We start from the raw sequence: 23,396 nt of genomic DNA, 5'->3' as shown, positions 1-23,396 counted from the left end.
ACGCGCGGCTCAGATTCCTATTGTGTGCCTATCACGCGCTGCTCGTGAATCACTTACGTAATCTTTTCCGTAAATGTGAAGACCTCGGGGAAATAATGTTCTCTTAAGCCCGACATTATCCCACATTCCGGACTGTTAATAGGTTGACTTTACGGCAGAGTCGACAAGTTTCAACAATTTTTAACTGTTCATTTATGAATATTTGTGGACTTATGGACTAAAATTTAGTTAAATTTTTGATACATTTTGAGAAAGTCACAAAATATAAACTGCGTTTATTATATTCGTACCTGTGCATATTTCGTTACCACGATCAATTGCAAAATTGTAGCCGCTGAGATGTTCTATGATTGTGGTGAGTTTCCAGGTCATTGGTTTTTGTAAATGGTAACCAGGGGAGTTGACCATTGGAATTGTTAGATTGTTGAGCATTTGAAACCACTTTCCAAGTGGGTATCGTGTCCCTGGACTCCTAGTTACTTTCATACGCACATTATTATTTTGAAAACATTGCATTTGGCCAACCAATAACGACATCTGAAAGCAAGACAGCAGAACTTGTTTTGCCTACTACAACTGAACCTACAAACGACATCCTCATTTTATCATTTCCATACGATAATTGATTCATATGACAATTGAAGTTTATGTATGTCGATTTGTGCGTTAAAGAGATATTTTCGGATAATTCACTGGCCACAACGAACAAACGAATGCACTCTCGTTTAGTTAATGTAGTTATATTTCTTAGTTAACATCCTACGCCGTGACAAATTTCAGCTAAAGAATGCAAAATGACCACGATGGGAAGAGAATACAGTCAGGGGAACTTTGAATCAAGTGCGATCCGGGAAAACTTGTCAAGCCTGGAATTCTCGATCACCTCACAAACATGACCGTTACAATATGCTCTCCGACCGGAATACGGCTGCGAACTATTGTAGGAACCCCGACAATACAACAGGAGGACCCTGGTGTTATACCACTGGTCCCGCGTTACGTTGGGAATACTGCGACGTGAAGATATGTCCAGGTAAATAAATTCTCTGTCATGAGGCCAGTAACTTAAAAGTTTGCTGTAAGTATAGTTAATTGCCTGCGGCCATAATGCGGTAAAGATCCCACAATACAGAAAAGAAAAATTAATTCTCGAGTTTTCTCTTTATTTGACATTTTACTGTATCCTATTAGTCATCTTCAGGAACTTTTCAGTATTCCCCAAAGAAGTAAAATGTCGGAATAATGTATAGTTCAAGAAAAGATTTCGGACTTATTTTTCTTCTCTGTATTGTGAGATGTTCACTATCCGGACACAGTGTTTGGTCAGGATCATCAGGGGCAAGTTGCTAAGAATTTGATTGAAATTAACTGGGAATGAATGCCACAGCGACAATTGACACAGTAGTATAACTATGTTTTTACTCACAAAACCTTTTTGAATCTGGTTTGTGATAATACTACGGTAACAATGTAGTATCATTTTCACTACGTCAATTATCCACAGGATAAGCAAAGTTCAACTCATTTTTGGACAACTGACACCTGTTGTGGTTTTAACTTTCATTCGCAGGGGCGTTGAATAATACAATAACTTAGTATTTCGTTATTATATTCGTACCTGTGCATATTTTGTTACCACAATCAATTGCAAAATTGTAGCCGCTGAGATGGTGTATGATTGTGGTGAGTTTCCAGGTCATTGGTCTTTGTATATGGTCACCAGTGGAGTTGACCATTGGAATTGTTAGATTGTTGAGCATTTGAAACCTCTTTCCAAGTGGGTATCGTGTCCCTGGACTCCTAGTTACGTTCATACGCACATTATTTTTCTGAAGAAAAACCATGTGGCCAACCAATAACGATATCTGAAAGCAAGGACAGCAAAACTTGTTTTGCCTACCACAACTGAACCTACAAACAACATCCTCATTTTATCATTTCCACACGATAAGTGATTCATATGACAATTGAAGTTTCCGTATGACGATTTGTGCGTTAAAGAGATATTTTCGGATAATTCACTGGCCACAACGGACAAACGAATGCACTCTCGTTTAGTTAATGTAGTTATATTTCTTAGTTAACATCCTACGCCGTGACAAATTTCAGTGAAAGAATGCAAAATGACCACGATGGGAAGAGAATACAGGGGAACTTTGAATCAAGTGCGATCCGGGAAAACTTGTCAAGCCTGGAATTCTCGATCACCTCACAAACATGACCGTTACAATATGCTCTCCGACCGGAATACGGCTGCGAATTATTGTAGGAACCCCGACAATACAACAGGAGGACCCTGGTGTTATACCACTGATCCCGCGTTACGTTGGGAATACTGCGACGTGAAAATATGTCCAGGTAAATAAATTCTCTGTCGTGAGGCCAGTAGCTTAAAAGTTTGCTGTAAGTATAGTCAATTGTCTGCGGCCATAATGCGGTAAAGATCTCACAATACAGAAAAGAAAAATTAATTCTCGAGTTTTCTCTTTATTTGACATTTTACTGTATCCTTTTAGTCATCTTCAGGAACTTTTCAGTATTCCCCAAAGAAGTAAAATGTCGGAATAATGTACAGCTCAAGAAAAGCTTTCGGACTTATTTTTCTTTTCTGTATTGTGAGATGTTCACTATCCGGACACAGTGTTTGGTCAGGATCATCAGGGGCAAGTTGCTAAGAATTTGATTGAAATTAACTGGGAATGAATGCCACCGCGACAATTGACAGAATCTTGTTTCTGATAATACTACGGTAACAATGTAGTACCATTTTCACTACGTCAATTATACACAGGATAAGCAAAGTTCAACTCATTTTTGGACAACTGACACCTGTTGTGGTTTTGACTTTCATTCGCAGGTGCGTTGAATAATGCAATAACTTAGTATTTCGATATTATATTCGTACCTGTGCATATCTTGTTACCACAATCAATTGCAAAATTGTGATTTTTGTATATGGTCACCAGGGGAGTTGACCATTGGAATTGTTAAATTGTTGAGCATTTGAAACCACTTTCCAAGTGGGTATCGTGTCCCTGGACTCCTAGTTACTTTCATACGCACATTATTTTTCTGAAGACAAACCATGTGGCCAACCAATAACGACATCTGAAAGCAAGACAGCAAAACTTGTTTTGCCTACCACAACTGAACCTACAAACAACATCCTCATTTTATCATTTCCACGCGATAAGTGATTCATATGACAATTGAAGTTTCTGTAAGTCGATTCGTGCGTTAAAGAGATATGTCCGGATAATTCACTGGCCACAACGGACAAACGAATGCACTCTCGTTTAGTTAATGTAGTTATATTTCTTAGTTAACATCCTACGCCGTGACAAATTTCAGTGAAAGAATGCAAAATGACCACGATGGGAAGAGAATACAGGGGAACTTTGAATCAAGTGCGATCCGGGAAAACGTGTCAAGCCTGGAATTCTCGATCACCTCACAAACATGACCGTTACAATATGCTCTCCGACCGGAATACGGCTGCGAATTATTGTAGGAACCCCGACAATACAACAGGAGGACCCTGGTGTTATACCACTGATCCCGCGGTACGTTGGGAATATTGCGACGTGAAAATATGTCCAGGTAAATAAATTCTCTGTCATGAGGCCAGTAACTTTAAAGTTTGCTGTAAGTATAGTTAATTGCCTGCAGCCATAACGCGGTAAAGATCCCACAATACAGAAAAGAAAAATTAATTCTCGAGTTTTCTCTTTATTTGACATTTTACTGTATCCTATTAGTCATCTCCAGGAACTTTTTAGTATTCCCCAAAGAAGTAAAATGTCGGAATAATGTATAGCTCAAGAAAAGATTTCGGACTTATTTTACTTTTCTGTATTGTGAGATGTTCACTATCCGGACACAGTGTTTGGTCAGGATCATCAGGGTCAAGTTGCTAAGAATTTGATTGAAATTAACTGGGAATGAATGCCACAGCGACAATTGACACAGTAGTATAACTATGTTTTTACTCACAAAACCTTTTTGAATCTGGTTTCTGATAATACTACGGTAACAATGTAGTATTATTTTCACTACGTCAATTATCCACAGGATAAGCAAAGTTCAACTCACTTTTGGACAACTGACACCTGTTGTGGTTTTAACTTTCATTCGCAGGGGCGTTGAATAATACAATAACTTAGTATTTCGTTATTATATTCGTACCTGTGCATATTTTGTTACCACAATCAATTGCAAAATTGTAGCCGCTGAGATGTTCTATGATTGTGGTGAGTTTCCAGGTCATTGGTCTTTGTATATGGTCACCAGGGGAGTTGACCATTGGAATTGTTAGATTGTTGAGCATTTTAAACCTCTTCCCAAGTGGGTATCGTGTCCCTGGACTCCTAGTTACTTTCACACGCACATTATTTTTCTGAAGACAAACCATGTGGCCAACCAATAACGACATCTGAAAGCAAGACAGCAGAACTTGTTTTGCCTACCACAACTGAACCTACGAACAACATCATTATTTAGTCATTTCCACACGATAAGTGTTTCGTATGACAATTGAAGTTTCCGTATGTCGATTTGTGCGTTAAAGAGATATTTTCGGATAATTCACTGGCCACAACGGACAAACAAATGCACTCTCGTTTAGTTAATGTAGTTATATCTCTTAGTTAACATCCTACGCCGTGACAAATTTCAGTTAAAGAATGCAAAATGACCACGATGGGAAGAGAATACAGGGGAACTTTGAATCAAGTGCTATCTGGGAAAACGTGTCAAGCCTGGAATTCTCGATCACCTCACAAACATGACCGTTACAATATGCTCTCCGACCGGAATACGGCTGCGAATTATTGTAGGAACCCCGACAATACAACAGGAGGACCCTGGTGTTATACCACTGATCCCGCGGTACGTTGGGAATACTGCGACGTAAAAATATGTCCAGGTAAGTTTATTCTCTGTCATGAGGCCAGTAGCTTAAAAGTTTGTTGAAAGTATAGTTAACTCTCTGCGGCCATAATGCGGTAAAAATCCCACAATACGGAAAAGAAGAATACATTCTCGAGTTACACTTTATTTGACATTTTACTGTATCCTATTAGTCATCTTCAGGAACTTTTCAGTATTCCCCAAAGAAGTGAAATGTCGGAATAATGTATAGCTCAAGAAAAGCTTCCAGACTTATTTTTCTTTTCTGTATTGTGAGATGTTCATTATCGCTCCAACATGGAGCGTAATATTTTATACATTAATATTTTATACATTAGAATATCATATCTGCGTAAATTATTTTAGAAATATTTATTACATTTAATACATTTAATAGCAGGGCACATTCAGTCGTCGCTATATCGATCCCAAAAGTAGAGAAGGTAACATTTTAATAAGGCGAGGCAAATGATTTTAAACAAAAGGGCACATTCAATTTCAAGCCGAGTTGCTTTTTCCTGATCGGGGCGTGGAAGCGTGGAAGCGTTCATGTAATCAGGATCTTTCAGCGTGGAAGCGTTCGTGAAAACTAGGCTTGATGTATGAGATCGAAGCCTGATTTTTCTAATTCGGTTGGTTATTTCTCGTTTCAGATCATTCAACTACTGATCTACCGAAGGTGAGAATCTGCCTCTCAAGCCTTAGCCAAATCAGGGAAGTAGTTCTTAGGAAGAGAGTTCAAGTATTCGAATAACCATAGAAGCGATAACACTAAAAACCTAATTTTCTAATGAGTAAATACAGTTTATTAACACGAACGTTTTCGGGATCATATCCCCTCATCGGGTGAAATACAAGTGAATAAAATGATTAAACTACAGGTTTATATACAACATAAGTTACAAAATTACAAGTGCTAAATTCTAAACTAATTACAAACCAAGTATCTAATTACAAGCTAATTATTTGAATACATTTAGGATAAAGGATGAGCCGTTTTGAAATAATTGTTGATTTAAAGAGGGTCGTTGCGCTTTAATAAACAGGGCCTCCATAATTTTACAGTCGAGATCAGATGAACCTTTTGTCTAGAATTTTGAATTTGTTGTCACTGAATTCCTGATCACAAGTGTGACAAATTGCGAGATGTTGTCCAATCGCAGAAGTCTTTGACCTGTGTTCTCTAATCCTGATGGCCAAATGTCGTTTAGTTTTCCCAATATAGGAAGTGTTTATATCACATAAACAATTACATTTATATATTACTTTAGCCTTCAGCGATTTAGGGGTAGCACATTTCAAAGAGAAAAAATTCTTAATTTTGGTCGTAGTGAATGCGCATTTCAAGTTGATGACAAAATTCCTTTTAAATAGATGTTTTAATTTTCGGGCAAATAGGATTGACGGGTTACCAATATACGGTAATGAAATTAATACCATCTTCATCAACAGGTTTCGGTTTAGGTTCTGAGTTCTGAGTTCTGTCTTGATTTCAAAATTTGCCCATGGTGACCCCATCAACTTGCTTGAAAATACGATCATTGTACATGAACAATCCCGACTCTAAACCTTCATATGATCAGGCTACATTCAAAGAATTACTGAAAATCGCAACTTCGGTTTCATGTTCATGTACAATGATCGTATTTTCAAGCAAGTTGATGGGGTCACCATGGGCAGCCCCTTAGGCCCAACCTTATGTAAGACTTTGATACACAACGTAACACAAATAATTATAATCCAAGATCAAACACGAGAGACAGCAATCGGTATGACTATATAGAGCGTTGTTTATTCTTCGAGTCGGTTAGTAGATTTGACAGTGATATAATAAATGTTAGTATCTTTTATACATAATAGTTGCTATTTACAAAAAACAAAACATGAATATAATTAAAAACCATGAGCACTAATTAGGCTATGTCTGGGTGGAACCCGTTAATCCGTGTTCCGCTCAGGCCTAACATATAGCTCCCCCCCCCCCTACTTAGAGTTCGACCCGAACTTTACATATATAAGAGGGTAGAAACAATAAAGTTTAAGAAAACAAAAGGTTGGGGAAACAGAAGGAAGAAATACATGCATTTAAAAGCTGAACATATATCATAGAAAACGTAATGTAAAATGCATACAAAATTGCGAAACAATACAGACGAAAAGAGAAAAAACATACAAAATAACGAGAAAATAAAAAAAAATTCATTGGCAATGGCAAAATAAGAGAAAAGAAATCATACAAAATAGTGAAATTAATCGTACAAATGTAAATAAGTAAATCATGTGATAAACACAACAAAACATTTAACATCGAAAAAAAAACAAAATATGACAACAAAAGTTTACATATACTTCGGAGAATAGAATATGAAGAATCATAACAAATAGCGAGAGAAAAGAATAACACATGTAATATGAAAATTGCCAATGGTAAATAAGAACAACCATACAAAATATTGAAAACAAGCGTATACGGAAAACAATAAAAATCATGCAATTAGACTAAAAAAACACATAAAGATTGAACAATACATGACTTTGTCAGCAAATAGACATGCAAACATTTGGGTTTCTTCTCTTTTTTTTCTATACGATGCTATTTAATTCTTGTGCATTTATATCCTGCATCTCGAGCTCAAATTCCACATTTGGCGCAGGTAACATGGTCCGAAGTGAAATGGCCTGGATCCATGAAACGGTCACAACGTTCGGTAGCTGCATTTCTATTGCTGCTGATGAGGAGTTTTCTTAGGTTTGCTGGTTGGCGGTACGCGATGACTGGTCTTAGTGGTATTATGTCGCGTATGATCATCCTCTTCGATTATGGGTTGGAGATCTGATATGAATCATCGAACACCGGTGTCCCTTCACTACCGTTTACCACGGGTTTCGGAGACACCGGTGTCTCTTCGCACTTTTTTGTTTTCAGATTCATTCGATTCCACGATCGGCAGTCGCTACGAGCGCAACCTGTCGACCAAACTAGAAACCTCTCGACGAACGCTTCCCTAACCTTTCCACTGGTCATCGCGTAAATGAGGAAATTGACCGAGTAGCTTATTTCCCAAAGGATGACGGACATCGGACCCGATACGGTACAGACTTCAATACTTGTCGTAATTGTGGGAGCACGCCTGCGAGCGTTATAGTAATTGTACCAGGAAATAGTAATACGAGAAAAACGAGCATGACGAACAGCATGAGACGAGTGACTCTGTTATTGGTCAGTTTGACAGCGGCGATCGGTATTCTCGCACTGCGCCTGCGCAAGACTCCGACTATACTGACGCAACAGATTTTTAAAATGATAAAAGGCAAGTAGCCAATCATAAGAGCCCCTAACGTGGGTGACTGGTAGCGTTGACTGGGTAGCCAACAAGTGACGTCATAGTCCATCCACGGACGCAGGGAACCGTCGACTAGCATAACGCATAGGACGCCGAGAACCGTGCAACAGGAGGCGCCACATGCCGTTTGACGGCGGCACAAACGCAACGCCGACATCGGAAAACAGACAACGATGAAACGTTCAACACTGATCAATGTTACCAACCAACTGCTCAATGCCGCGAAATACAAACTTATATATTTGAGAAAAGTTTTTGCCAACACGCCACCGACCACGATGACCAAGGGTCCACCCGAGAGCGCGCTGATGGAATTAATCCAGAAAATACCGTACAATACCAAATCACACCCGTCGCTCACGGCTAAAACTGTCAGGTAGACCGCGAACGAGCTCTTGCGCATTTTCTGCGACGTCATAACGATAAATGATACGACATTCGACATCAGACCGAAGACAATAAAGAACGACGTGCAAATAATGTGAACCCATTTCACCCACGGGTTCATAGTGTTCACCAACTCCACGGGGTACACGAAATAGAGGAAACAGTACGATCCTTGCAGGTTTCCTTCTCGTTGATGACTTCCATTCGGCGCGTGATTTGATGTCGAATTCATCTGTTTTTGATATATTTCGACTCAAAAATATCAATGTTTCAATTTAACAAGATTAATGTTTTTTTTTTGTGTGCACGAAAATCAACAATATTCTGATAACCACCGTATACAGCTTAACCTTCCCGTTCGAGCGCACGCTGAGTTCGTTGTGTCGTTTTCAAAAAAGATGTTTGTAATAAAAGAAACTTTCGTTATTTACGGGAAAGTTAGAAATTGTAGAAAACGATTATATCTGATTTCACTATGTCGAGAATATACGGATGATAATCCAATGATATCAACTTCAAACGCAAGTTTTGTCGAACAGCGAAAGTTTTTATTTCGAGGTTTCAAAATTAGCAAACGTTCAGGTTTCGGCTGCAAACACGGAAGATGAACAAACGACGCGCGTGCGGTTATTTTTATACTGGCGGCAGACGAACCGCTGACACGTCACGCGTCAATCAAATTGTATCGTCACGCCTCCTGCATGTCCAGTCCTTGAAACGAGCAAACATCATTTTACCAGATTCAAGTATACGGTACGGTGTCCAGTGGCCTAATCTAATTTTATCTGATGTCTTATTTCAACTTGACTTGAGAGCAAGCACATCAGGTGGCCTAGCTCGGTCAGTTTTGGCGGTACATACTTGATAAGAGTCAAGTTTGCTATGTAGCCATGGAAACATATCTGTAAATAGTTGGTTTTATTAGACTTTCAAATTATGGCCTTTCAATGAAGACTTTTTGGCATTCCTTCAATACAGTGAAGAATGGATTAAAAAAAACGATGTTTTAGGTCAACTGCCAGTCTTTTCCTAATAAGACTCATATCAGGTAGGCTAGTACCATCAAAACTGACTGAGCTAGGCCAACTCGATGTGCTCTGAAGTCAAGTTGAAATAGACATTAGCAGCTGTGTGGCTTTCACTATTCTATTACTACCGTGTCAAATGAAGCTGATTGAACCATGGATTCGTTTTGAAGAATTCATGTTTGAACTGATGAGACACTGTTTAGCGCCACGTCCCTCTTCTTTGTCTCTGACATCTGAACGCTGCGCCGAACATGAAAGCGTCGATGGTCAGGACCGACTCAGCTCCCTGGTTCTAATTCAAACCCAACATGACTATACATAATGATGTCGGCCTATTTTGTTCAATGTGGTAGACACATTTAAGGCCCCAATATCGCTATGAATTCAAAAATTATTGGGCAATTTTCGTTCTCACAAGGTCCAGCGATTGTTACAAATCCACTGTGGAATCAGTGAAGTATCCACTACGGAATCAGTAGTATATTCACTGCGGAATCAGTAGCTCATCCACTGCGGAATCAGTAGTTTATCCAATTCAGGTATAGGTTGGCCATGCGACGCGACGCGATCGTCGCTGGTTAAGTTAAGTTAAGTTAAGCTTAGGTTGAAGAGAAATTATTTTATGCGTCATTGTCATCAGATATAAATGAAAGCCGCATGTATTGCAAGAGGTGTGGATCGGTGTGGGGCCACTTAGCGGCGTATAGGTGAAAATCTGATTAACGCTATTAGGTTATACGTAAACACCAAGATTAATTGTAATTATCAATACGTGACCAGGGGGTCATCCTGTTTGACAACCTGACCACTTATAAAAGGGCAAGGATATTTAACAAAAAAATAATATAAATTGAGGTCCTGAGATGCAATTTGAGAGGTTCCCTGTAGCTTAAACCACTAAAAATCTAAGCGGAATTTTCAGATTAAATACTCCGAGAAGCTTTTTTGCCATTCTTAGAAAATTTTCTTTTCACAGCATCGGCCCGAAAATGCCCTTCTTTTCGTTTTACTTTACATGCCTTTTAAATTGGATATGCTGCCCCTTTACCTGTCATAGATACCTAGGATTGACCAGTGATAGTGCCCTTTTTATGAGATCATCCGGAATTTGGTCCCATCGTATCGGCCCATACAAAGTGTCCTTTTATTTGTTCTTTTTACTTTATGTTCCATTTTCATGTGATATGGTGCCCCTTTTTATCTGTGTTCACCAATCGTCTCAGGGTATTTTGGAAATGCATTCCACCTTCCGGAAGGCATGGATGGTATAAAGCTGGATCCGACCCTGATCCGCATCAAATCATGAATTCAACTCAGATGCGGATTGGTCGACGACCTTTTCTTGGTTACATCGTTCTCATGTCTGTGATAAACGGGTCTGGAATCTACTGTACTGTGTCACTGGTCTGCTTGTCTTGTTCACGTCAGGAATGTTTGGAAATTCAGGAACGTACTTTCCTGATAGCGATAAGTCGCAGATTCCGCAGTTTACCTCACGCTATCTATCCGATCGCTTTGTGTCTCAGTGATTCCTTGCACTTTATCAAATTAACACTGATGCCTGTTTAACAGTTCGTTCTCTTTCGCGTTAAAGGCGTTCCTATATTCATCACGAATTCACTGATCAGTTGTCAAATATATGATCTGTGATGTCACTTGCAGGCTGTAATAGTTAATCGAGACTCGGAGCCACGGCACGAAATTTGCGGCGCTCAGATTGTTCGAATGCGTCGATTTTATGTAGGTCGGGGCCGTAGTTTATGTCTAGTTTAGGTCCCGATTGTACGTAATTAGGAAATTTATATTTTGGTGGTAAATGCGTTACTTTTTAGTTCACAGAAATTCCGCTATCGTTATTCATAGGGGCAGCACTCAATGGTTTTCATCCAAAAGTCTCGCCATTCTGCTGTATCCTACGCAATATCTCGCCGCAAACCCTTCATTGGTCTATTACATCGCCCATGACATTTTGGGCGGACGAGGGCTGCCGCTAATTTCGAGTTAATTCGATACGTGGCTTTTTCACCACCGCCGATTTACGAGTCAAATCGAATAAAAATGTCGTTCCGAAAATCATAGAAAAAAAAGGAAATTTGTTCGCGAAATAGTGACCTCAGAAAAGGCAAATTCACAATTTCATCATCCGAAACTTATGAAAAAGGTATTTTTTGCCAGTTATGAAATATGTTTGATAAAAAAATGAACGCCAAAATTCATTATTGCAAAATTACGGATAGAGTAACTACTGTGACCTCTATATGACCTCTATTTGACGTGTATGAACATGAATTCTGAAGGATAAAAGCTGCGCTGTATATTTATGCATACATCTGTGATTATTTAGGATAAAGGATTCACGCTAAATGCGTCACTAATAACCTACAATATGGCGCTTTGAAAATAATCGATGGCCTTTTCGAAACGGCATCATTGTGTAGCATCGCGCACATAGGTAGGTTTGGATTGGCCTATACCGGAATTCTTCAGAATGTGCTCTATTCCATTCCGGAATTATAGCAAAATCTCTAAACCAGAAAGGTTAAATGGCCTCTACTAATTCGGAAATACTCATCTGGCGCTTTAGTCACGATCAAGATAAGCTACATATTCCAGTATCTGTAAACCTGATAGAAGCGGCCGGGAGAGAGTTTGGCAGGTTTGATTCGTCTATTTTCTATCGATTCAGGAATTCTCTTCAGGGCCGTTCGTGTCGACAAGAATTACGCCTAAACGGTTCGATAGGAACCTGTCTAGAAAAGGCACCCATAGTTTATGATACTGGGGGCCAGTTGCTCAAAAGTTGGTTTCAAAGATAACCGATGGATGAATCAAAGTACAAATGAGCTTTCAATAATTGTCACTATGTCAACTATTCACTGGTAAACTCTTACCAACTATTGAGTCACTGGCTCCCGGTATATAATATAGAAATGTTTCTTTTTAGCAGACGGCAGCCGAGTTACGATGAACGACCTGAAATACGGCGAAAGTCTCCGATATTTTCGTCTGAATTGCAGCGAAATTAACTTCGGATTGAAGAGATTATGTGAAGCAGTTCGCGCCGTCCGTCAGACCGCTACCGATCACCTGATGACGGCAGACGGTAGGCGGAGAGGTTTGAGAGTGCTATCAGTCGGCGCGGCTCACGGGTATCTGTTAGAAGACGCGTTCATCGAACTCGGTGATGAAGTGAGTTTCGAACGCGTCGACTGCGTTGAACCGAATGACGTCATGTCGCTGGAGCTGGAGACTCGAATGGCAAAACTCGCCAGTAAGTACGAATTCCAGTCCGAGGTCTATAGACGTAAATTCTCTAGCGAGGAGGCGCCTTCTTTCTTACCGAACGACTTCTACGATTTGATCATTTTTTCGCACGTTCTCTATTACTTCGACGATCCGGCGGAATGTTTGGAAGTGTCGCTTTATAAGTTAGCTAACGAGTGTGGACGAGTTTACCTGAGCTCAACGACCAAGACAGATTATTTTAGCATCGCTCGAGAAATCCAAGCCCTCACCGATGACGGTTCATCGTCCATTCCCTGCGGACTAGTTGACATAGATGAACTCCTACGCGCGGAAGCTGCTGAGATGAAAGTGGTTTCGCGCTCGACCGACGAGGGCGCGATTTTGATGCACCTAGCTCTGAAACCGGTCAGATCGCGCATCAGCCAACAGGACGCAGCCATTCGTAAAATGGGTGACGCGATACCGACGTTCATCGCGGGTCGGGATATAGATACCTTACTGGAAACATCGCGCGCACAAGTTCAGGATATCATCCGTAAATATGTCGTCTACAGTTATGGATTCCCGATGTTGCCTATAACCCTGAAACACTTTTTATTGGCCAGAAACGTCTGAGCTTTGACTCTCGAATAAATGTTGATCCATCGAATATACCTGACCTGACCGGGCCCGTACCGAGCGAACCCTTAAATTTTCAAAGTACCTTTCTATTAAAAGCCAGGATCAGAAAATTCGGTTCAAGATTTTTTCGAGATTTGGAAATAGATTCCCTGTTTTTTTATCGTTTGAAATTATAATCCATGAATATGTAGAAATTAAAATGGATACTTATTTACTTATCTATATAATCAAAAACAGGAACGATGCTTCAGCCTCTCTTTGTTTAGGGACCATCGTCAGGTGTTGGGTATATAGTATTTTCTTGATTCCGATCGCGGATACAGAAATTTCGTTCTGCTTATAAACGTGTAGCTCTATATGCGAATAGTTTTGTCAAATAAAATGTTATTGAATACAATTCTATACGTTTAAAAGCTTATTTTTTTGTGATTGAGTTTTTGCTGGTGGATTTTCAAAAAGCCACAGCTGCTGTACATGTCATAATACGTCAATATTGGTCCTGTAAACCTCTAAATCTAAAGGAACTAGTTGCAAATCTTCCTACGCCGAGTACGCTCTCGATATTTCTGAAGTCAGCTTTACGAACAGACTATTATCGATATGTCTGAGCTCTGCAAACATCGGTGTGTCACGTGTTACATTCGGTCACGTGTTGGAATGTCGTCCGCTTTCGGGTCACGTGATGGAGTGTCTCGATTCCGTTTCGCGACGACGCCCTCGGACTAGTCGTTGTCGTTACCCTGGGTATCGCTATTCACAGGAAGGTCTCGATATCGGCAGCATACCTGCGCCGGTGGGTGGGTCGGAGAATAGAAGGCGGTCAACATTGGCTCTTGGAACCGCCATACGGGATGGGTTTCAAGGGGGGATCAGCTTCAACGGTCAGTTAAGTTTGTCTCATTTTGTTGTTTCTCATTGTTTTGTAGGTTTGATTTGTCTCTGAATCTTGTTGCACAGCTTCTCCTGAACACTCGCGGATAACTTAGGATTCGAACCCATGCAAGCCCGCTTTTCCTGAACACTGAGGACAACGTAGGATTCGAACCCTTGCGAGCCCATTTCTCATTGGCACCAAAGAAAACGTAGGATTCAAACCCAGACAAGTCCACTTCTCCTGAACTCTGAGAGGATAACTTAGGATTCCAACCCTTGCGAGCCAACTGCTCTTGGACGCAAAAGACAACCTAGTATTCGAACCGTTACGAGCAAATTTCTCATAGATACCGAGGAGTACTAAGGGTCATTGTATCTATGTACTATCTTCCCTATAACACAGATCGTAGTACCGTCAAGAAGATATAATAGATTCCGCTTCCGTCACTACATGTCTAAAACTGTTGATAAACGATTTTACTAAGTTATGAACAGATACATAGACCCGATCATCCACGTTATTATTTCAAATATTCTCGTTTTCCTAGCAAACATTGCTCTTATTATTGTCTTACACGTCAAAAGTAAGCAACGTGAAACTCTCTCAGCGTCCAAAATCTCATTATCTCAAAATCAAACTAAAGTTTATAAAATGGTGCTTACAATGAGTAGTGTATATACTGTTCTAGAACTTCCAGGTTTTGTCGGTAAGTTTGAAGGCCGCGCAGATTACAAGGATCTGTTAAATCAAATTTACGGGGTTACATCACTTACTGTATTCAATTGTAAACAAACAATTCAGAAAAATGTTATTTCATTTATCTAAAATCAGTTGAATCCACGCGACGATAGAAATTATACAGCTTGTGACTCCCACACTCAGTGACTCCAAAACTCAAGTGACGTTGGGAATGCTGGTGTAGCTGGTGATTCCTGAGTCAATGACGTGTGAAATAATGTGTAGCTCGTGACTTAAGATTCAATGACTCAAATTAGATACACCAACGAATATCGGTCCACGAAAAAGAATAATTTCACGAAGACCAATTCAAATTGAAAGACAGATGGTTTCTAGAACTGGTCGATGAAACGGCTGTAAGACTGCGGGTTGTGTCTGTGTAATGTTGCGGCCCGATTCGGATGGCCGTGACTCGAACCAGTTGTATATCAATACGCGACGAGTACGCTCTCAATATTCCTGAAGTCGGCTTTTCGAACAGACTATAATCGATATGTCCGATGTCGATATCTGCAGACTATACATATAATATAGTAGCGAAAGTTCGAACTTCATTGACCGATCAAGTACCATCCGTCAGAATCATCTCTATCGGCGTGATGACTGATAGATTGACTGTTTTGCAAGGACATATACTGGCAGGTCAACCGTTTATTTTTTCAGATATAGATGACGCATAGGGACTATGTTATCTAACCTTCCTGTGAACATCGGTGATGACAACTGCCCTCCGTGTAAAGGAAGGGTCATTTTGTAATGAGTCACACTATATCATTCATTGTCTGTCCCTTGTATTTGAAAGATAATTTTTTTTGCCGAAGTCCCGAATGATTGTAATTTTCAAAATATCCTGATTGATCTTTTTGCTCAACCACCTAAAGACCTTACAGTTTTTTTGCAAGAAACTTATAAACAAGAAAATTAATTTTAGAAAATTATTTGACACCTGCGAAAAAAATGTTGAATTTCTGGGCTAAGCTAATGTGGAATTGCAAATTTGAAATCGAAGTTTTAAGAAATTTGGGGAATGATGAGATTTGGCGATTGGGTAGATGATACAGGTCTTCGACTCTAGTAGTGCTTTAAATCTTTTTATTGAAAATTCTCAATAATTGATCGCGAACTTGCGACCGACTTCATTTACTTATGCCTCTAAGCTGGTCTGCAACTTCATTGCCTCCATGGTTGAAGAAAGAGCTCTTCTGATGTCTGCTTCATATGACGTCGAGCATATCGTGTGGCCTAGCCAGCCGGCCCGGTCCCCCGGCCCGGGCTACGGGTTTGGCTGTCACTCGATATCCTAGTCTTGAGTCTGGGTGGGTTGAAGTAGACATTGTTATTTAAAATAACATGCTTATGTTGTTCTGTATGAATTACCCGTGTGTCATGTATGTTGTATTAATTTATTCTAAAATTTGTATTTATTGAATTTGGGAATTTTATCCCAGAATTTCAATGTAATAAGGATCAATAAAGAATTGAATTGAATTGTCACCTAATACACATGTCATCAGAGGACGCGGAGCCGTATATGAATGACAGCTATGCTATTATAAATTGCTAATCTCACGAAACCTGCATACTCCTAATATCAAACATATTTTCTAAAACGTTTAAATATTGAAATTATATGTTTACACATTTTCATATTTACCGCTTGTAGCCGCTGATGAAATTCAAGCCGGCCCTACACACATCGTAGATAGCTTCGTTTCGGCATGCCCACGTCAGGGTCTGAATTTATATCAGACTTCCAAATCGTGTATACATCCGCCATTTAACCGAATAATCCGATTTACTTATCATTTCTATTTATGCCTGCCGCTTCTAATATAATCATTCATCCTTTACTATTACAATACGTCTTCTAATGATATTCAATGCAATATAACATTTCGACGTTCAAATATAGGTCATTATATAATCACAGGAAGCCATTCTACGTCTATGTCAATAATATTTTGCCAGATAGCTTGTTTGTGTACACATAGACCTGTGACGTTTTGCACATCGATTTACGGTTGTCGTTTGTAAAATGACGCTGAATGGTTAACATTGTTTAGGTTTCATAATGGTAACGTTTTATAAGGCGTCAAAAAATTGAATTCGTCTACTGAATGACTGCTCTCATTTGTATTTTTCTAAAGTGTTATATTTGAATGCATATCTCTATGCATGGATAGTTCTAATTAGTTACTAGTTATTTTCTGTTTGTTATACATCTGTAAATCTTGTGTTGTCCCTCTAATACCTGTAATGGGTTTGAGTGTAAATAAAATAAATAAATAGATCAATAAATAGATACTTGTTCTCAAAATATCCAACGCTATCTATGGCCTCTCGCTTGGTTCGGTTAGCGACATTGTATAGATTGTCTGGAGGTCGTTGCTAAGTGCTAGCTAACAGCAGAGTTTCTTAATCTATTTTGACTAATGATTTCTTAATTCATTGATGAAAAAAGTCATTCAGTTTTCGTGATTTTGACATTTCGCCGACCTTTTTTTTGGGGGGGGGCATGATTTGGCCCCATCAGTCCAAAATCATCAATCAGCCGATTTTTAAAAGAAAACAGTCTTAGAAATTACTAAAATTAATATTGACCCACCAGGTAGCGCGTGATTCATTTCTATCTGAATGATAAATACCATGACATCATGATAATATAATACTCAGCTATATCTTTAAAGAAAAAGTCTATTGAATGGATACTATACACTACAATATTTACATCAGCTCATTGTGGATTTCACAGCTATCTATATTTTAAAGACCGGCTTTTATCTCGACGGATTCTTCGGTTTCCCGGCCCATATACGGATAGCTTCATATGCCCCTGGGTAAACAGTCGCATCGGTTCTAACCCAAACCACGTCATACGGCCATTTAGTGTGGTCATTACCTAGACATTGAGAGCCGTTAAGTACGCTCTGAAAACATTGATAGCCCAGTTTATGCATAAGCGCTACCATATGTTTACCAGTTTCCCCGACCTTCACCCAGATCCATTCCATCAGTATAAACGGTATATCTACCGTTTTTAAAAACGACTCGAGATGTTGAAACGCCTTCAGTTCGAAGCCCTGAATATCTATCTTAATCATAGCGCGTTTAAATCTAATCACCGGAATCAAATCGGTGACTAGAATTGTTTTAACTTGAAATTTCACTCGCGCTATCACACCGTGGCTGACTACTACTACCTGACTACTAATCTTTTATTTTGAATGGCCACGAAAAGTATCGAACCAAAAACATGATATAAGCATTATTGAATTGTGTACGTTTAATGATAAATCAACATGATTTGACACATTGAAATTAGATCAACAGAAACCCATTTCACCTCGATAAAATTTTTGACCCGCTTTACAAATTACGCTGACCCAAAGCTGCGCCGGAATTGTTCAATATCGTAACCAATATCTACCGATGCGCAGATCGGCTCGACGTCTCGTTTCCCACGTCAGGTTCAGTATTTCAAGGCTTATTTTTGTATCGGGTCTATTATGTGTTCATCACTTCGAAAAATGGTATACTGGTTAACATTCTATATAAGTCGACATCCAGGCCTATCTATCAACTAAACCCCAAGAAAATCTTCAGCTATGGTTTATTAATGAATAGCCTTAACTCTACGGTAACACATTTCTGAGATATCAAGCAAGTCATATTCCCGAATGTATTTACTTACAAAAATATTTCTACAGTATCGGTCGAAGTGACGTAAGATCAATGGTTATTTCATAGCATTTCTACAGCGGATTTTCGTACAGAAATATTCACGAATTTCCCGCCCCAATTAAAGATATATATATAAAAATTTATGACATAATTGCATAATACAAACTGAGCGAAAATGTCGAAAAGAAATCCACTCCATTCAGTCGAGATCGGTGTGAATACAGTGACAGTGGATGGAAGTGTGAATACTAGAAATGAAAGTGAAACTGTTACGAGCATTAATTGTCGTACGTTTTGATTTTGTTGTTTTCTGATCGGACGAAACTATTTTTGAACCCCTGAATAACAGAATAAATATAACAGAATTTGATAGAAAGATCAATTTCAAAGGCAGGAAATACCCGTAGACGATTGGTACCATGGAGAGTATCGATTGGTCTGATAATTTGAAGTAGCATGCCGACAATCGGTCTGAAAACTCCGGTAGTACTGCTGAAGGAATACCAGCTATGGAAAAGTTCGTAATAAGAATGATAGCAACGACGCATCGGGCGAATCTGGGTGTACATATCAAACGAGATGTGAACGGGAAGAGAATAACCGCCGCGCGTTCCAGAGATATCGCTACTACCAACCACGCACTAATGGATGGTGCAAGCGCCATGACAAATTCATAGATAAGACAACCGATCAGTGAATTCACTAGGAATATTTGACCGATGTTTTCACTCATGAGAACAAACTGTTACACGGGCATCAGCGTTAAAGTGGTACAGTAAAGAAAATCACTAGCAAACAAAACGATGATGATGATGGATTTTTTTGGGATCTTAAAATAGGGATTGTCCCCGTTATTTATTCGGGGTTTGATTTTGAAATCGGAATTCGATGAGTTAGCGTAAGATAAACCGCGGAATCTGTTACTTATCATTATCAGGATAGTAGCTGAATTTCCGAAAGCTCCTAACAGGAACAGAATAAGCAGAATGACCAGTGACGCGGTACGGTGCACACCAGACTTGTTCAACAGAGACATGAGAATGATGTAACTGCTGTACGATCAACCGATCTGCGTCTGGGTAGAATTCATTTTGCTTCGAATCTAGCAAGTTATGAGAATGGTTAACATTAAGTGTATCAATTTTCTCATTTGCATTCACGAAAATTAATTGAAATGCAACATTTAATACGATCCCATTGTGTCAACTTATTGACCCTATGAAATAGTCGACTCACATCTTCGTGGATTGACCAAAATGTTGCGGAAATTCACAGAGATACTAATAAAGTCTCGTTTTGCGAAAGCTATGTTCATCATTTCTTAGAGACGAATTCGCTATTATATAAAGTGACTGAATTAGATTTCAGGGGAAATATACAGTCAGATGTCGAATGACCGGTCCTATACGGATACTGGGAAAAACAAATGAAACCGATTAGATATTCAGGCACAGTAGTACAACGTGAGGAAAGTTGCTTAAATTCAACTGTCTGAACCGAGGTGTAATATATCAATTTGAACTTTCTTCACCTTTTAGATTTTAGCTGTTTCATGTACTATCTAATCTATTCCATACGTCGATATTATAACCATTTGAAATAAATGACATCGATGTTTAGATGATAGAGCAACAAAGGCCGCATTGATGTAAGTAGTGTTACTTCAGACTTACGAAGGTGACCAGTGGGACACGTTTTTATTCCTAGTACAGGGATTTTATACTATCTTTACAACACGGACTCAGAGTGTTTCATCAATGGTTATAATAAGGATAACAGCAGTATTCCTGAAGATGACTATTAGGATATAGTCGAAACGTTGAATAAACTACACAAGCTCAAGGAAACATTTCAGACTCTTTTTATTCTTAGTGTGCAGGGATTTTATACTATCTTCACAACACGGACTCACAGTGTTTCATCAATGGTTATAATAAGGATAACAGCAGTATTCCTGAAGATGACTATTAGGATATAGTCGAAACGTTGAATAAACTACACAAGCTCAAGGAAACATTTCAGACTCTTTTTATTCTTAGTGTGCAGGGATTTAACATTATCTTTACAACGCGGACTCACAGTGTTTTATCAATAATTGTCTCTATTTTAGATGTATATGCCGCGGCGTCGTCGCCCTACCAAATATCTCTCTCCTGTCTGAACGATATGCCAATCCATATGATACAATGGCTGTCTGGACCGGAGGACGCCAGCAGTTCCGAGAACTGTACGCTGAAAAATGAGGCAACGCCTCTTTGAAATCATAATCTCTTTATTTGTAATAGTACCCTACCTCCAATATAAAACCTAACATAAGCCATCTCAGTTTAAACGACAATTATCTTGCCAACTATTGCAGATGTCGACTTACACTTAGTAAATCGAATTATTTTGAATACAAATTGAGACTCAAAATAGAAAATGACTTCCGCACTGTGACAGCTTATCATAATCATGAATAACATCTAATAGATTGAATTAGAAAGAAGACCAATTATCAAAATGATTGCTTGCACTTAATGAATTTAATCTAATTAAAAGTAAGAAATCTAATTGGGACTTATGACACGTCTTAGATGACGACCTATACCTTGTAAATTGAATTGCAAATACAAATTGGTTTTCTACAGGCCTGGCCCCGCAATATATTCAACCAGCCCAGCCCAACGTGGGGAAAAGCAAGAAGTGATTGCGAATTGAAAAACGATTGCGATTTCACATTCAAACCTCTCGTAGTCAACGAGTGCTATAACAAGTCATATGTCGTGTATACATGCATCCGTCCTGTAGGTATGTACAACATGCACTATTGATATTTGATTGATATTTTTTTAAGGTAAGGGTTTAATCAGAGGGATTGAATGGCAGGCGGTTTCGAGTCCTGCTGGGTGGTTGCCTGCCGCCAACACTTCGTATGGGTCGCAATCTCGCCGTCAACAGTCCTCCAATAGGGTTAGACTCGGCTTGGAGTAATAAGACTGAAACCTTATTACTCCAAGGACTTGGGATAAAAACAAGATCAGCGCAGGTTACGGACTGTGTTCGTCGATATGGCAAGGGGGGCGATGGATTTATCCACTCTCTTGGAAACTTGCGCGTAAGTAAAAGAACGATATTCGGTGAATAAAATCGTCACTCGAAATCATTTTATAAATTTCCTTAATGCATGTGCAAAAATTGATGTTTTCTACTTTCTTAATCCGATATCGATAGGAACGAAATATCGGGAAAAGAAAATATGTCAGTAGATGAGACGGAGGAGGAAAGTGTTGACGAAAATCAGGTAATTATGACCAAAAAAACGTTACCTTAACATGCAACACCGAGAGACCGTCCTATTCACATCTGTCATACGTAAAATTCGATTAATTAAATCTAGTGTTTGTTTGCCCTAGAACATCAATGAAAACCAACAAAAGATGATGAAACGACAGCACCATCCAATCATCGAGCTTTCACTGAAAAGGTAATGGTCGCATATTCCAACAGTTTTTCCATTCAATACCCACTGTTATGTCGTTGATTATGATAACGTGATAAAATTTCTAATTATAGGTCACGAACACAGAAAGAAATGCTATATTAAATGAAAATCTTGTCAAAATAAAGGTATTGAATTTTTAGAATCGTTATAATTTTAGACTAAATTATAGAATTTAGCATCAGCCTATTAGAGCCTGTATATCTATTATGTAGTTAAGTACATTTCATTTCTTTATATTCCAGGAGAAAAACAACGAACTAAGATCGGCGGTCAGTGATCTGAAGGCAAAACTCAAACAACAGAAGGTACGTTTATCCCGAGTTGATATTCCGTTAAATAGAATATACGATTATGCTGTTAATGTGTGCATTCGTCGTTCAATTGTAGGGTGTGAATTCAGAGACGCTGTTCAAACTCAAGAACTGTGACCATACAATATCAGTTTTGGAGGTAGGCATTTAAACCGAATGTGTAGGCTTAATTATCTGATATATTTGAACTACATGGAACTAAAAACAATCATTTCGTTTTTATTCAGAAAGAAAAGGAGTGCCTCGAGGCTAAAATAAACGAACTAGAAACCCAACTGCAGATAAACTATTCATCTTTTTGTTATATTCACAGTACCCGGTATATCATGGTTTATGTGCGAAACAGAATACGCTTTAGTTAAACGCAAAATATCCAGGCGGCGCTACGTACCGGTTTGAGTCTGGTTAACTCTATGACACTCTCAAAGAAATTAAAATGTGTACTCCGAGACCAGCACGTACAAGAGATAGATTTTAAGTTGAATGATAACTCGCTATACACTAATTTTAGGCAATATAAGAAGAACCCTGAGAGTTCGGTTGCTTATTCTTCTACTAAAAATATATGGCGTAAAGTAAAACAAGATAAATTAGATAAGATAATCCCACAAAATTTAGTTAAATACAAAGATATAAATGAATTTATGTTAGAACAACCAACATATACAACACATAAAAAAATTGTTAGAAAATATAAAACTCGTAAAACTATGGTAAGTTATGTAGATCAACAGTGGCAAGGAGATTTAATTGATATGAAAAATCTTAAAAAAG

The 23,396-nt window shown here is 38.9% G+C and overlaps 2 protein-coding genes and 1 long non-coding RNA gene across 3 annotated transcripts; all 3 read left to right on the top strand.

Annotated features, from left to right (window-relative positions):
• The first annotated feature begins 1,968 nt into the window (after positions 1-1,968).
• On the top strand, positions 1,969-4,986 carry LOC141907548 (plasminogen-like). The gene is made up of 3 exons (XM_074797229.1): positions 1,969-2,358; positions 3,352-3,600; positions 4,676-4,986. The coding sequence occupies exons 1-3, from the start codon at positions 2,124-2,126 to the stop codon at positions 4,969-4,971; spliced, it is 780 nt and encodes a 259-aa protein (XP_074653330.1). The 5' UTR covers positions 1,969-2,123; the 3' UTR covers positions 4,972-4,986.
• A 7,112-nt stretch (positions 4,987-12,098) lies between these two features.
• On the top strand, positions 12,099-13,528 carry LOC141907806 (uncharacterized). The gene is made up of 2 exons (XM_074797548.1): positions 12,099-12,119; positions 12,615-13,528. Exon 2 carries the CDS (start codon positions 12,632-12,634, stop codon positions 13,526-13,528), a length of 897 nt encoding a protein of 298 aa, XP_074653649.1. The 5' UTR covers positions 12,099-12,119; positions 12,615-12,631.
• A 9,025-nt stretch (positions 13,529-22,553) lies between these two features.
• LOC141906718 (uncharacterized) lies at positions 22,554-22,941 on the top strand. Its single transcript, XR_012619399.1, has 3 exons — positions 22,554-22,616; positions 22,699-22,761; positions 22,850-22,941. It is a non-coding gene; the product is annotated as an uncharacterized LOC141906718 (long non-coding RNA).
• The last annotated feature ends 455 nt before the right edge of the window (positions 22,942-23,396 follow it).

This window comes from Tubulanus polymorphus, chromosome 6 (genome assembly GCF_964204645.1).
Source record: "Tubulanus polymorphus chromosome 6, tnTubPoly1.2, whole genome shotgun sequence".
In the NCBI taxonomy this organism is placed as follows: Eukaryota; Metazoa; Nemertea; class Palaeonemertea; order Tubulaniformes; family Tubulanidae; genus Tubulanus; species Tubulanus polymorphus.
This window is presented reverse-complemented; position numbering and strand designations above follow the sequence as displayed.